This window comes from Venustampulla echinocandica (assembly GCF_003357145.1).
Source record: "Venustampulla echinocandica strain BP 5553 chromosome Unknown scaffold_0, whole genome shotgun sequence".
Taxonomy (NCBI): Eukaryota; Fungi; Ascomycota; class Leotiomycetes; order Helotiales; family Pleuroascaceae; genus Venustampulla; species Venustampulla echinocandica.
This window is the reverse complement of record NW_022474205.1, coordinates 3,799,803-3,811,754: the sequence shown is the minus strand read 5'-3', so window position 1 is coordinate 3,811,754 and position 11,952 is coordinate 3,799,803. Positions and strand designations below refer to the sequence as shown.

The 11,952-nt window shown below is 47.7% G+C and overlaps 5 protein-coding genes across 5 annotated transcripts; 2 read left to right on the top strand and 3 right to left on the bottom strand.

Moving 5' to 3' along the window:
- Positions 1 to 698: 698 nt before the first annotated feature.
- BP5553_01193 (uncharacterized protein) lies at positions 699 to 2,517 on the top strand (the record flags this gene model as incomplete). Its single annotated transcript, XM_032009816.1, has 4 exons — positions 699 to 739; positions 799 to 1,108; positions 1,157 to 2,102; positions 2,297 to 2,517. The coding sequence occupies 4 exons, from the start codon at positions 699 to 701 to the stop codon at positions 2,515 to 2,517; spliced, it is 1,518 nt and encodes a 505-aa protein (XP_031873870.1).
- A 166-nt stretch (positions 2,518 to 2,683) lies between these two features.
- BP5553_01192 (uncharacterized protein) lies at positions 2,684 to 4,033 on the bottom strand (the record flags this gene model as incomplete). Its single annotated transcript, XM_032009815.1, has 2 exons — positions 2,684 to 3,388; positions 3,539 to 4,033. The coding sequence occupies 2 exons, from the start codon at positions 4,031 to 4,033 to the stop codon at positions 2,684 to 2,686; spliced, it is 1,200 nt and encodes a 399-aa protein (XP_031873869.1).
- A 1,119-nt stretch (positions 4,034 to 5,152) lies between these two features.
- Positions 5,153 to 5,838, bottom strand: BP5553_01191 (uncharacterized protein; the record flags this gene model as incomplete). Its single annotated transcript, XM_032009814.1, has 2 exons — positions 5,153 to 5,580; positions 5,637 to 5,838. The coding sequence occupies 2 exons, from the start codon at positions 5,836 to 5,838 to the stop codon at positions 5,153 to 5,155; spliced, it is 630 nt and encodes a 209-aa protein (XP_031873868.1).
- A 3,260-nt stretch (positions 5,839 to 9,098) lies between these two features.
- Positions 9,099 to 9,665, top strand: BP5553_01190 (uncharacterized protein; the record flags this gene model as incomplete). Its single annotated transcript, XM_032009813.1, has 1 exon — positions 9,099 to 9,665. One exon carries the CDS (start codon positions 9,099 to 9,101, stop codon positions 9,663 to 9,665), a length of 567 nt encoding a protein of 188 aa, XP_031873867.1.
- A 1,295-nt stretch (positions 9,666 to 10,960) lies between these two features.
- Positions 10,961 to 11,546, bottom strand: BP5553_01189 (uncharacterized protein; the record flags this gene model as incomplete). Its single annotated transcript, XM_032009812.1, has 2 exons — positions 10,961 to 11,160; positions 11,303 to 11,546. The coding sequence occupies 2 exons, from the start codon at positions 11,544 to 11,546 to the stop codon at positions 10,961 to 10,963; spliced, it is 444 nt and encodes a 147-aa protein (XP_031873866.1).
- Between the last annotated feature and the right edge of the window lie 406 nt (positions 11,547 to 11,952).

The window sequence follows — 11,952 nt, the reverse complement described above, 5'->3', positions numbered from 1 at the left end:
TGTTCCGTTTGGGAGCTGTACTATCTTGGTTGGGTCTGCTGCTTGTGTGATGGCGGGGGCGAACAGAAGGCTGGCGAGGGCCATGAATGGGACGATTAACTTCATGAGGAACATATTTGTGTGCTAAACCATTCGTTTAGAATATGGGTTGTGAATTTAGAATTGATGATAGGTAGATGTGGATTTGGAAGGATCACCGGATCTGTAGTAGGATTGACGGACTGAGAAGTACGTTGGTAGGTTGGAAAATGTATTTAAATTGAGGGCGAAAAAAAATTGATGTACTGAAGAGAAAGTAACAGATTTTAGAACCGAAGATACCATAGATACTGTACCTGACAATGGTGAAGATATAGACAGAGGGGAAATGGGATGGGCATGAAGTCTCTCGGGAGGGTGCATGCCAGTGGCTGACCGGGGCAACCTCTCCAGTACGAAGATGTTCTTGAGAGTGTAGCTTTAAAATGGCAGCTATGCTATATTTGAGGTAGACCAGCTATATTTTTTTAGACCAAAACAATTGTCTTCTAAGGAATGCAAGGAAAGACACTAGAGTACAGAAACGAAAAGGAGGTGGTCATCACGTGGAGCCCTTTACGCGAAAAATACGCGAGACCTACCAGCAAACTGAAGTCCGGACGCGTTGCTTCCCCTCCGCGAAGAAGTGTCGGCCAAAGCTTCCCATGACTGAGTGTAAGATGGCAATCTCTAAAGAGGGCAGTCTTCTCCAGGCGCCATCGTAAGTTATCTCATGCTTCTATAGTGCAATCTCGAATTCCTAAAACTAATTGCCAGCAGTGACCAAAAGTACTCAGCCCTCGAACGAGCCACCACCTCCTACATACCCCACGAAACATATACCCTAGAGAAGGAAAAGCACTACCAGCAACAGTATAGTGACCTATACTTCTTGCGCTTGACTAAACTCAAGCCCCCTGTGGAAAGGATAGCTGAAGATGCCTGGGATGGATTTCAGATAGCGGGGGAGACTGTTCAGAGGGTGGAGAGGGTGCTGGATGTCAGACAAGGCAACCTATGCTGGGTCGTAGGTACGATTTATATCGATATGCCACTGAAGCCTAATATTTTAGATGATATTTCCAAAGATGTAGGTTTCATTACTCTGCTTGGGCCTCCCTTTGCTGATTTAAAGTAGCACTGGATTTCAGCACCTCTACCGCGTCAAAAATACCTATCGCCGGAAGGGGAAGATCTTATAATGTTAGAAGATGAGTCTGGACGATTAAGATTAATTGGAGCTCCTCTATCCAGCGAAATGCTTGTTACGGGTTGCATAATTGCTGTCATGGGAACAGAAAACGCAAATGGAGATTTCGAAGTCGTTGATATAAAAGTCCCCGATTTGCCCCCTCAACCAGATCGATGGCTTACATCCGAGATGCCTGCTGAAAAAAAAGTCAAAGACGAAGATGACGATATGGATATTGATAAACCAACGCCGGTTAGCAATGGGAAGAAAATCGCCATTGTCTCGGGTCTAGGCTTCTCAGGCACAAACGCCGAACATTCCCTTGAGCTAAATCTACTCACAGAATTTCTCCTTGGCGACGCTCTAGATCCAACGAGTCAGGAGAGTATCTCGCAAATCGCCAGGCTGATTATTGCTGGTAACTCCATCGCTCTCGATCCTGAGGCAGTCTCTCATGACACCACTTCTAATGCAAGAAAGACTGTGCATAAAAAGTATGGCTACGACAGCAGCGCATACAATCCTACTCCCACGGCTCACCTTGATAATTTCCTTACGGGTTTATTACCAAGCATACCAGTCACATTAATTCCAGGGGCCACCGATCCTGCTAATGTCAGTCTTCCCCAGCAACCTATACATCAAGCTATGTTCCCACAGTCTCGGGTATATGGAGCATCGCCACTCCAGGAAGGCGAATCGAAGCAACCTGCGTGGTTTGATACTGTTACCAACCCTTGGGATGGTGAAATCGAAGGCTGGAAAGTGTTAGGCACCGGTGGACAAAATGTGGATGACGTTTTCAAATACGTAGAAAGTGAGGACAGGCTAGGAATGATGGAAGCCATGTGCAGATGGCGATGCTGTGCACCAACTGCACCAGATACATTATGTAAGTCTCCAAGTTTTGAGGTTCATTATTCGACGGAATCAATGTACATCCCTTCCAGTCATTTCTTTTCGCCACTTTCAAACTCTATTTACTCCAAAGCGCTCAGCATAAACAACGTATTTTATTTCTTCCTTTCTCGCGTTTCCGGTCTTTCCTCCCCAAAACAACAATTTAGCATGCCTAACAACACATAGGGAGTTATCCATTCCAAGATGATGATCCTTTCGTCTTGAACTCCTGCCCTCATCTTTTCTTCGTAGGCTCCCAACCGAAATTCGACACGGCGATGATCCAAGGTCCTGATGGGCAGGCCGTTCGTTTGATCGCAGTGCCTCGATTTGCGGACACCGGCGAGATTGTCTTGGTAGATTCAGAAACCTTGGAGACGTCGGTAGTTAGGATTGCCATCTCATGATACCATATCCCCCTGAAGAGCTCGCAACGATCGTCTCATGTGGCTTCCTTCCAGCACCAAACCCCAAAACAGTGATCTCTTTTGGACCCCTCTAACACCCTCCTACCCGTGACTCCTGAGTCCTGACGCTACAAAACACGATGTCCAGCCACTTTCCATTTCGCTCCTAATGTCGCCGGCCTGTTAATTGTGCCAGACTATCGCGATGGTCCAGCATGACATCGTATTGGCGTGGAAGAATAGGATGGGTGTGGTAAAACATTGGCGTCAAAAACATCAGCAACAAATTCATCCGTTGAATTAGATATTCGTCCATGTCACCATCGCCCTGCCCATAAGCACCTTTCCTCTTCCTTAGCTGCTGGTAGGCAATTCTAGCAGCTCTTTCTTCCGACACCCAACGATTAGGATTTAATGGAATGGTTTTTCGTTCTGTCCAGCGCCGTTCAAGACACTCATTCGTCCAAAATTCGGCGGTGTTTCTCTGCGAGCTTGGCAAATACTCATCCCATCTTATGTGCACGGCCATGTCCACTATGTCTTCGGACAAAGCGCCAAACGTTTGCTCAAATTGCCAGTCCGACCATCTTTGAAGCTGTGCTGGTTCGGTGTATCGCACTGCTGCTCGGTCAAGAATATCCTTCACCCTTGAACCTTGGATGTTGCTTGGCCACCTCGATCTCATTGCCCGGCTACACAGTGCCCGCAGGATAATTCTGCCGCGCTCCAGACATTCTGCTGTATCTTCAATGGAATCTACCGCCTGGAAACCGAGTAATGTTACAACCAACTGTTGAACCCAATCCTGTTGGGATATCTCAAAGAACAGATCGATATCGACTCGGTAATTCAACTCGTCTAATGACCAGTGCTGTGCTTGGAATTCTCAACGCTTTGATACCAGGAACTGGGCAGCTATGGCCCGTGGTGAGACCTCCGTGTCGTTGCGGCAGAGTAAACAGCCCATATTGAAGCTGTCATTGGTGATGCATTTACAGAACCACAGCCAAAGACAGCTTACGCCGAAAAAATGCCCTTTGGGACATTGGAGTGTGGCTGCAGAATGAGTTTCGAGTAGTATCTGGCCAGGGACAAACTCCTCTATCTCATCCAGACAAATCGGGCACCGTCTCTCTTCCTCGGTCAGGCTCCCTGTGCTGTTGGTCTTGATGGTATTGAGGAACACCTCCTCCATGGTATTTTTCAGGCACTCTTTCGTAGCCATGTGGATCAGTTTAACCGTATGGTACACTTGAGGCACCACTCCGCTCTGTGATTGATGATTTGGAATGGATACGCGTGGCCAATGGCCACCAAGGCCATCGAATCCCGGCTGAGCCACCTGGTGCTCAATTACCTGCGGCTCCATAGTTGGCGGATCATGAATCAAGCCCTCTTCCACATGTTGCTCGATAGCTTGAGGTTTATCAGCTTGTGTGCCCACACGTCGGGCTCTCAGGACACCGATGCAACATATGAATAGGTAGATAGCGCAGATATCGCAAGTAATTGCCATGGTGTACTCCATTAACAAGATGTATCGATGACGGACGGGCTCGAATTTGTCTGTCGGTTGGTTTTATATTGTGGTTGCTGTGGTGCCACTGTGGTGACGAGTACCACTGTTTTGCCGGAGTATTGAAAGCGGTAGTCACTTTAGCACTTTAGTGGGATAACCCTGATTAAATCGAGATTATTTACAGAGATCCTGTTTCTTCGAATCAAAAGATGTTATTCCTTTGCAACTCGATGGAAGGAGTTACAAGTATGTAAGTTCGATGGAGATGCGAGAAGGCTTGCGAGAAGTACGTCTAGTTAAGAGCTTCAGCAGTGCCTCGATTATTTTAAGACCATGAGTCTACGGGCTTCTAGTTAGTCCAACAGGCTCAGTTTTAGTTTTACGTTTGCAGTAACTCATGTCTAATTCTAGTGTCATAAGGGTTCTCAATTGAAGCTACCAGGATCCTGAACCCCGGATTGGGTAATTTTGGCGCTATAAGGGTTCTCAACTCAACCCTTAACCATCGAAAATTATTAGCGTATGTATATGTCCTCAATGTTCCCGTCACTATGGTGCAATAATTAGTTCTTTGTCCTGTCAATAATCTTTTGTTGTGTTTTACAGCTGCATCTACCGCTGGAGCTCACAAACTATTTGGCTGCAATCCGGCCCACGCAAGATCAGTTAGTTGCTTGTGTCATGGTTCTATGCTATTCTTCTACATGACTCAATATTACATCTAATATACTTTTCTACTAGAGAATACTACCCTAAAATATTAACAATAGCCTTTATTAGTACTATAAGAGATGATTACTCTATTCTTAGAGGAAGTTTTGCTCCTTCCTTCTCAGCACGCCAACGATCTCTATTATACCACGCAGTAAGCTCCACACGCCTAGTGAGAGGTAACCAGTGGCTGAATTCCGAGGCGGGGAACATTAATAGGGTTTACTGGGGCCGGTAAAAGCCCCAAAGCCTCCAGAGCTAGGTTTCTCAATTTCCCTGATTTAAATGTCTCAATCTCAGTGAGTTAACTGTCTCAACCCACTTCGAAAATGCTTATCCCCATCCTCCCCCCTTCCATATGGCTCCCGACCCTACCTCCAAGCCCCCATCGCCTACTTCCCATGGTCAAGCTCCCCCTCCCACCATTTTCCTTCCCCTTTCCTCCCCCAACCCTTCCTCCTCATTCCTCTCGTCCTTGGATCCTCCCGGCCGCTGAATCTCTCCGACAATACCACCTTCACTTGCCAAGCCCCATATACCGAAAGTGTGCGAATTAGCGGTGCTAAACGTCGCTATCAGGGCCTGTATATCTTCCGGACTGGTCTGTTCCTCTCCAAGGCTATCCATGGTGATTTTGTAGCGTCGGCCGTAGTAACGGGAGCCCGGATTCGTATTAGATCTAGGGTTGCTCCGCTTGGCAACACGGATTGCGCGAGGGGGTTGGTTAGGTGGTAGGAGGTCGGGTTTTGGGAGCAATAGTGATGGGGATTGAGATGGTGATTCAGGTTTTGCCGCTCCTGAAGATGAAATGGAGATGGCACCTCCGAAGAAGGCTGCGAGAGAGACGTAACGGGATCGTTGGCAGCGGTCACGATAGAGTTCGCATCACTAATATCGGTTTCTCGGACCTTAATTGGCTTATCTGAGGCGGTAGTTACATTCTCTTCGTGTATTGAAAGCTGATCAACCATGGGCTGAGCTGTTGAAGCTACACGGCTCCTCTTGGATGGAGGAGATTGCTGGTCTTGAAACTCAGGGAAGGGACCGAAGTGAGGTGCGTTAGAGTCAACTTTGCGCTTTTTGGGAGGCATTATGAGGTTTTTTCTAGACGGTAAAGTGAGGGGTGAGAAATTCCAGTGTGTGGTATGCAGTATGTGATATGTGGCATATGGCAAGTGAATATCTTTAAGCATGAGAAAGGAAGATTTTCAGATGAATTTGAAGATTCAATTTAATTGTGATTAATTGTTGAATAAAAGATATATAAAAAAGATACGCTGAAGCTCAATTTGAACACTTTGTATCTGCCAAACATTGGTTAGGAAAAGTACTACTGGCGGCTTGTGAAGCATAGGTAGCACTATTGATCTTGAGATAGGTAAATGGTGTTTAAATAAATCTGTAAACCAGTAGAAGTAGAATAAAATGATAAAGAATGATTCCAATGAAGAGTAGGTAGGCCTGTTAAGCACAGCCAGTAAGGGGTTGATGAAGGAAAAGCCGAAGTGAATTATGGGCTTGTAGTAGAAAGAGCAACCTCTTCTGAATATGAGCTCGTAGATCGTTAAGAATTACTGTAGATCCATCCCAAAAATGCATCTCTTTCATTTTCATTTTCAAATTCCAATTCCAATCAATGTAAGCACCATAAAGGTCCAAGACACAACATCACGTGCTGCCCCCCTATAAATTCCTCAAATTAAGCGACATTCCACTTGGACGAAACGAAATGGCCGCAAATCTTACGGTAAATTAAAAATTCGTGCGACATGCAACAAAAAAGATCCTGCAAGGCCGCCGTTTATTATTATTAATAAAAGGCCGTTGTGCAACAAAGAATCTTTGACCATTGATTGGCCTTGGCTATTTTAGAGGAAGACTTGTCAGGACGGAACCTGGAAGGGGAGACTGGTGATATGTTTCTGAATGGGGTTGTGGGGACGGATGAAGATACCAAAGGCGTGTCTAGGGCTTCATTCTTCCTCTCCCCTCTCTGCATTAGTTACTGCGCCGTAGCCCTGAAACGAGGGGTTTGGTGGTGTATTATTCTGGTTCTTATCGCGAGCATATCCCAGAAGACTGATTGATTTCTTGAGAGGGTTTTGGCCCCGCCCAAGCTTTCTTATCGCACCTTTTGTGTCGTTGTCGCGCTAATTACCAGAGTGTAACAACAACAACAATGTACTGTAAATAAATGAGAGATTCCGCGCAGTACTCCCTATCGGTGGTACTGGGTAGGTACTATAGTACGTACTGTACGCACAGTAGTATTAAGAAATAGATTGATCAAGGACGGAAGGCAATTCCGGGATCATGGTCCACGAATCCTTTCTTTCTGGAATACCCGTGGAACTGTGCACCGTGCCAGCGGCGCAGCTTGCATCGCATACCTTGCTTGGTCCCTCTGTCTCTCGGTCTGGCCGCCTGGCGCTGTAGGAAGTCTACTAGCATCAGCTTTTAATGCGAAGCCCTAGTGATAGAGAATGCTATCGATAAAGGATGAAACCAAGAGAAGTACAAAGGACTCGCCGCTCAATCGTTTTCAGAGAGGCGCGCGACAAACAAAGTCCACAGATAACTAGAAGTTCCTTTTGGGCTCGATCGGTGGTTGTCCCGATCGGGGGGAAATAGGTATTGTTTCTGCATGTCCAGGGAAGAAACGCATGCATGTGCTTTATTACCTGCACATGCACGTGCACGTGCAGGCGAGGCTAGCCGGTCAAATGGGAGCACTCTGTGCCTGCATCGGCCCCCTTTTCCATTTTTCTTGTTGTTAATGCGCTGCTAGAGGGGGTTGAGATAGTACAGTAGCAGTAGCAATCATCATAATCATAATCATGACACCTTTCTCTTCCGTATTGCAAACTGACTCAAAACCGAGAGGGCTGACGCGCGGTGCGGTGCGAGCAACACGCATAGTATTCGCGGACTAGTACTATGAGGGTTCATGCAGGCCAATGCCCAGCGATTCAGGCTCAACGTGGGTTGGTTCAGGCGGGCGGTGGGGACTAGAGCGACTAAAACCGCGAAAAGCAACTAAAGCAAGGGGCCAGGAGGGCTTATTCCGGGGCTATCCCCCAAGTAGTTACGCGGTGGCGGTCGAGTAGCCTGTTGCAACGTGGTGCAGATTGGACCCGATCGGACAGATTGGAGAGATTAGACGGATTAGACAGATTACTTCGTACTTACATAGTAGACCAGATTGGCCAGCTGGTGCAGGCCGTGTGCGGTTACTACCGTACCAGCCACAACACATCACCACGATAAATGTGGTTTATATAGGGTAAGAGAGCCGACGTTCCACGGCGGTTTCGCCACTGGTGGAATCAGGGAATCAAGGAAATCAAGGAACAGAGGAACGGGGTATTGCCACTTCCCGACAATGCACCAATGCAACCTCCAAACGAAGCGCTCTCATAGGAGGAATGGCGGAAGCCGGTGGAGAAGAGTTGCTACAGTGACTACAGTAGAGTAGTGGCAGAGCTGGGGAATGGAATGGGGGAGGAGGGCAAGATAGAGTTTACAGATGGAGTACTCCGTACCAGTAGCACGTATGGAGTCGTTAGTGAGGGCGACTTGTGATTGATATGTGCCAATAACAGGTCCCATTACAGTGCTAATACAATGCTAATACAGTGCTAATACCGTGCCAATAAGTAGTCCGTAGGCCCTTCCCGCACCGGGGTTGCCTGCCCTCCACCCATTGAGTCCACTCTCTCCAGGTTCTCGCTCCCCGTTCGCTCTAGCTTGCGTCCTAGTCGGTCCAAGTTCCCCAACTCACTCCCCTCGCCCATCTCCCACCCTCCCATCACCTCCCATCGCCCATCCTCCCCCAGAGCCGCTCGACCACCATCCATCCTCTCCTTCTCCAGCTCCAACTCCAACTCTGACGAACGAGGGCGACCTCCCCGGCTTTTCTATTCTTTTCACTTCGCCAGTCGGAACCTACTTCTGTCGGCCATTTATTTATCGGGTGCTTTGCTGCCGGCGCTTCTCACAGGCGAGTTATTAAATTGGACCGGGTCGGATTGAGATTGGATTGGACCGAGTCGGGTTTGAGATTTGGGGTCGAGTCGAATTCCTGGCACCACATTGATACCCACGGCAATAATACCTACCTACATGATATGAGAACGGGCAATTGAGTTGGGCGGCCCCTATTTCAGCAGCTGTTAATCGCACGGTTATCCATCAATCTCGACGGTCTTACCCCTAAGCTATCTCTACCAACCTATCCACGTACCGCGGCAGAGCAACCACTTCCTCCACCACCTCACGATCCTACAACAGTAACAACTCTCCAAACACGTACATATCGGTTGGCCATTGACGGCACACCATAGCCGCATAAATGGCTACCGTCAAGGAGCAACCTTCCTTCGACACCAGCACGAACGTCCTCACCATCACACGCCCAGCCCCGAGTCGACAACCCTCAACGCAATCCATCGACGCCCGTTCACCCCTCGAAGATGCCGACTCGGCTCATTTTTTGACAACGTCAAGAACAGTTCACTCGGAGAAATCCGCCATCATGCCTCAAGGCGCAACCTTCAATGACTCGAAGGCGGAAATCATCGAGACGAAATCTTGCCCCATGTCCGATCTGGAAGCCGGTCTAATGGAAACAGCCACCCGGGGAAGTGCAGACAGGATCCTCAAGAAGAAATGTAATGAAGGCGATGACCCCTGGCCATGCCCACGAGCCTTGAAACGCCAGCGCAAGGCGGCTAAGCGTAGCAAGGCATGCTGTGCGTGCTGGGGAGATCTGGGGAAGAGGCAGAAGCTTACCGTCAAGGTCGTGTCAGGTGTAGCCATCGTCGCCATTATTGTCGTGATGTGCATCTTGATTAGCAAGGCTGTTGGCGGCGGTGTTTGGAGCAAGGGCCAAACTCAAGCTCCCATCAAGGGCACATGATCTGAAGCGGGTAAGATAATCTTTTGCTCACCGGTCAAGTGCAATAAGAACCTGACATTTCTCCCAGTTTTAATAATTGCGGTCGTACCCACGAAAACACCTATAACCTACTACTACCTTGCTTCACGCTCTTCCTTGGAAAACGACCCCGCCCGGTATTTCTGAACTCGTCGACCCTTTCAGCATCCGCTTTCAACTGTATATATTTTTGATAGAGAGGATCCGGGGTCCTCCTTCTTTAACACACACCCCGGCGTTCAGGCGTACAAGCATACAGGCATAAGAATCGTTTGTCTCATAGGTACCCTTCAGCATTGTTCAAACCCAACACCCAACATCTCCTATCCAAGCTCTCGACCTCAATCCCGTCGGGCTTCCTTTATGCTTGGCTCGTTGTTTGGTGCTGGACTTTGCTCCGATATGATTGGTGTTAATGGTGTTGCACTCCAGGCGTGCATAAATAAACAGGCGCTATTCTGTGTATAGAAACATAGTGTGTTTGCACCCCTAGATTAAATCAGTGGCGTGTTTTGTCACGCAGTCAGAATGGATACATTATATGACTGCCAAGAACCAGCCTAGGCCCGTGTACTTGTTGTAAACCATGTGCACAGAAGTGGTAAAACAGATTGAAGTCCATGGAGGTATATCATCACAAGATCTTTCTCTTTCCCCCTCTTGTAACTTTGATTTGGACCACTGATACCTCCGAAATGCCAGATGTGTGGTTATCCCACTATTACACCACGTCCTCTCCCAGTCACGCCTTACATTTGTACCCCTTTGCCTGGTACATGTACACATCAAAGAACACCATAACGCAACCAAAAACGCAACCCAGAAGATTTCCAACCGTTTCCTATAGGGAACTCAAAGTAAAGAAATAAACAGACATGGGTATCATTCCTTAGCACGGTCAAAAGCCCAACAGGGGGTGCTGCCCAACACTGAGCAGGGGAAATTATGCTGCTAGGAGGAAGATCATATGCGAGCAATATTTCCAGAAACGGTGATAGAGTGGGGAGGCAGTGATACGACGTTAGCAGGAATGTAAGACAAGTTGTGATGGAGAGACATGTGCATATGCATGTGATGCTGGGGGCCTGTTGACTTGTGCACAGCAGTCATGTCTGATGACGATATCGATCATCTGGCATGTATAACAAGGTGGTATGACAACCGGAGCAAAGGAAAAACAAGGTGTGATGAATTGTCAGGCTAACATCATATGCCAACACACAAATAAACCCCCCCTCCTTCTCTCTCCCAGGCACTCTCACATGTTGGCAGATCACTCAATCTTTACCACTCCCCACCTTCGACATATCTTTCGAATTCTTACTCTTATACTGGTCCCTCAAGAACTCCTCAACCTGCACGTCATTATCTGGTCTCCTCGGCGGTGCATCGGTACTAGATTTCCGATCATTCTTGCTGCTGTTGTTGTTTCTCTCGGGACCTTGTTCGAAAGTAGCTTCCTGCAACATAGTTACGCCTATAGTATACGAGGACGATTTTCCCATTAGCCTTTTTGTGTCCCATCCCCTAGATCTAATTCCTCGGCTCTTATTCCGCATTTTCAAATGTTTTTTATTTTATTTTCAAGGGTAAGGAAACAAATAAAAAAGAGGACGTACCCTTCTCAACTAAACTATCACCACTCTTCTGTCCCTCGGGCTTGGTTCCAGTAGCAGCAGCGTTCAATTGATCCTTGAGATCCCCCTTGCGGAATGTATTCCCATGTGCATCCTGGGCGTAGTTTGAGGGGTCTTTATCTGGATTGGGGGGTGGGTCTTGCGCTGTGAATTTGTTGGTGATGGTTTCGTAGGTGGAGGATGCGGTTGCTTTGATTGCGTCGATGGTTGATGGTTGGTGGGACATTTTGTGTTTGTGATGTGGTCGATCCGCGACTAGAGGGTAGTACGGAATGTCTACCAATGTCAAATTGTGAATGAAAGTCCTAGGCTAGGGAGCGCAAGAAGGATTTACAAAAGGCAATGGAAGAAAGCAGTTGAGATCGCACAGAATGTCTTCCAGAATCGCTGTTTTACTTGTGGTGCTATCCCCCCGGCATGCAATGACGTCGGTTGCTGATCCAGGAACCGCTGGCTTAGGAATGGACCCCCCAACCTTGCCACCGATCTCAGCAGTTCTATAATCATAATAACGAAGAGGAAGCAAGATATCTCTCTGGGGAGACTATCGATAAGGGGCTGTAATAGGGTTCTTTTGCTAGGCAAAATTCGATGTACTGCACTACGAGAGGTGTAGATTTATAGCATCGTCC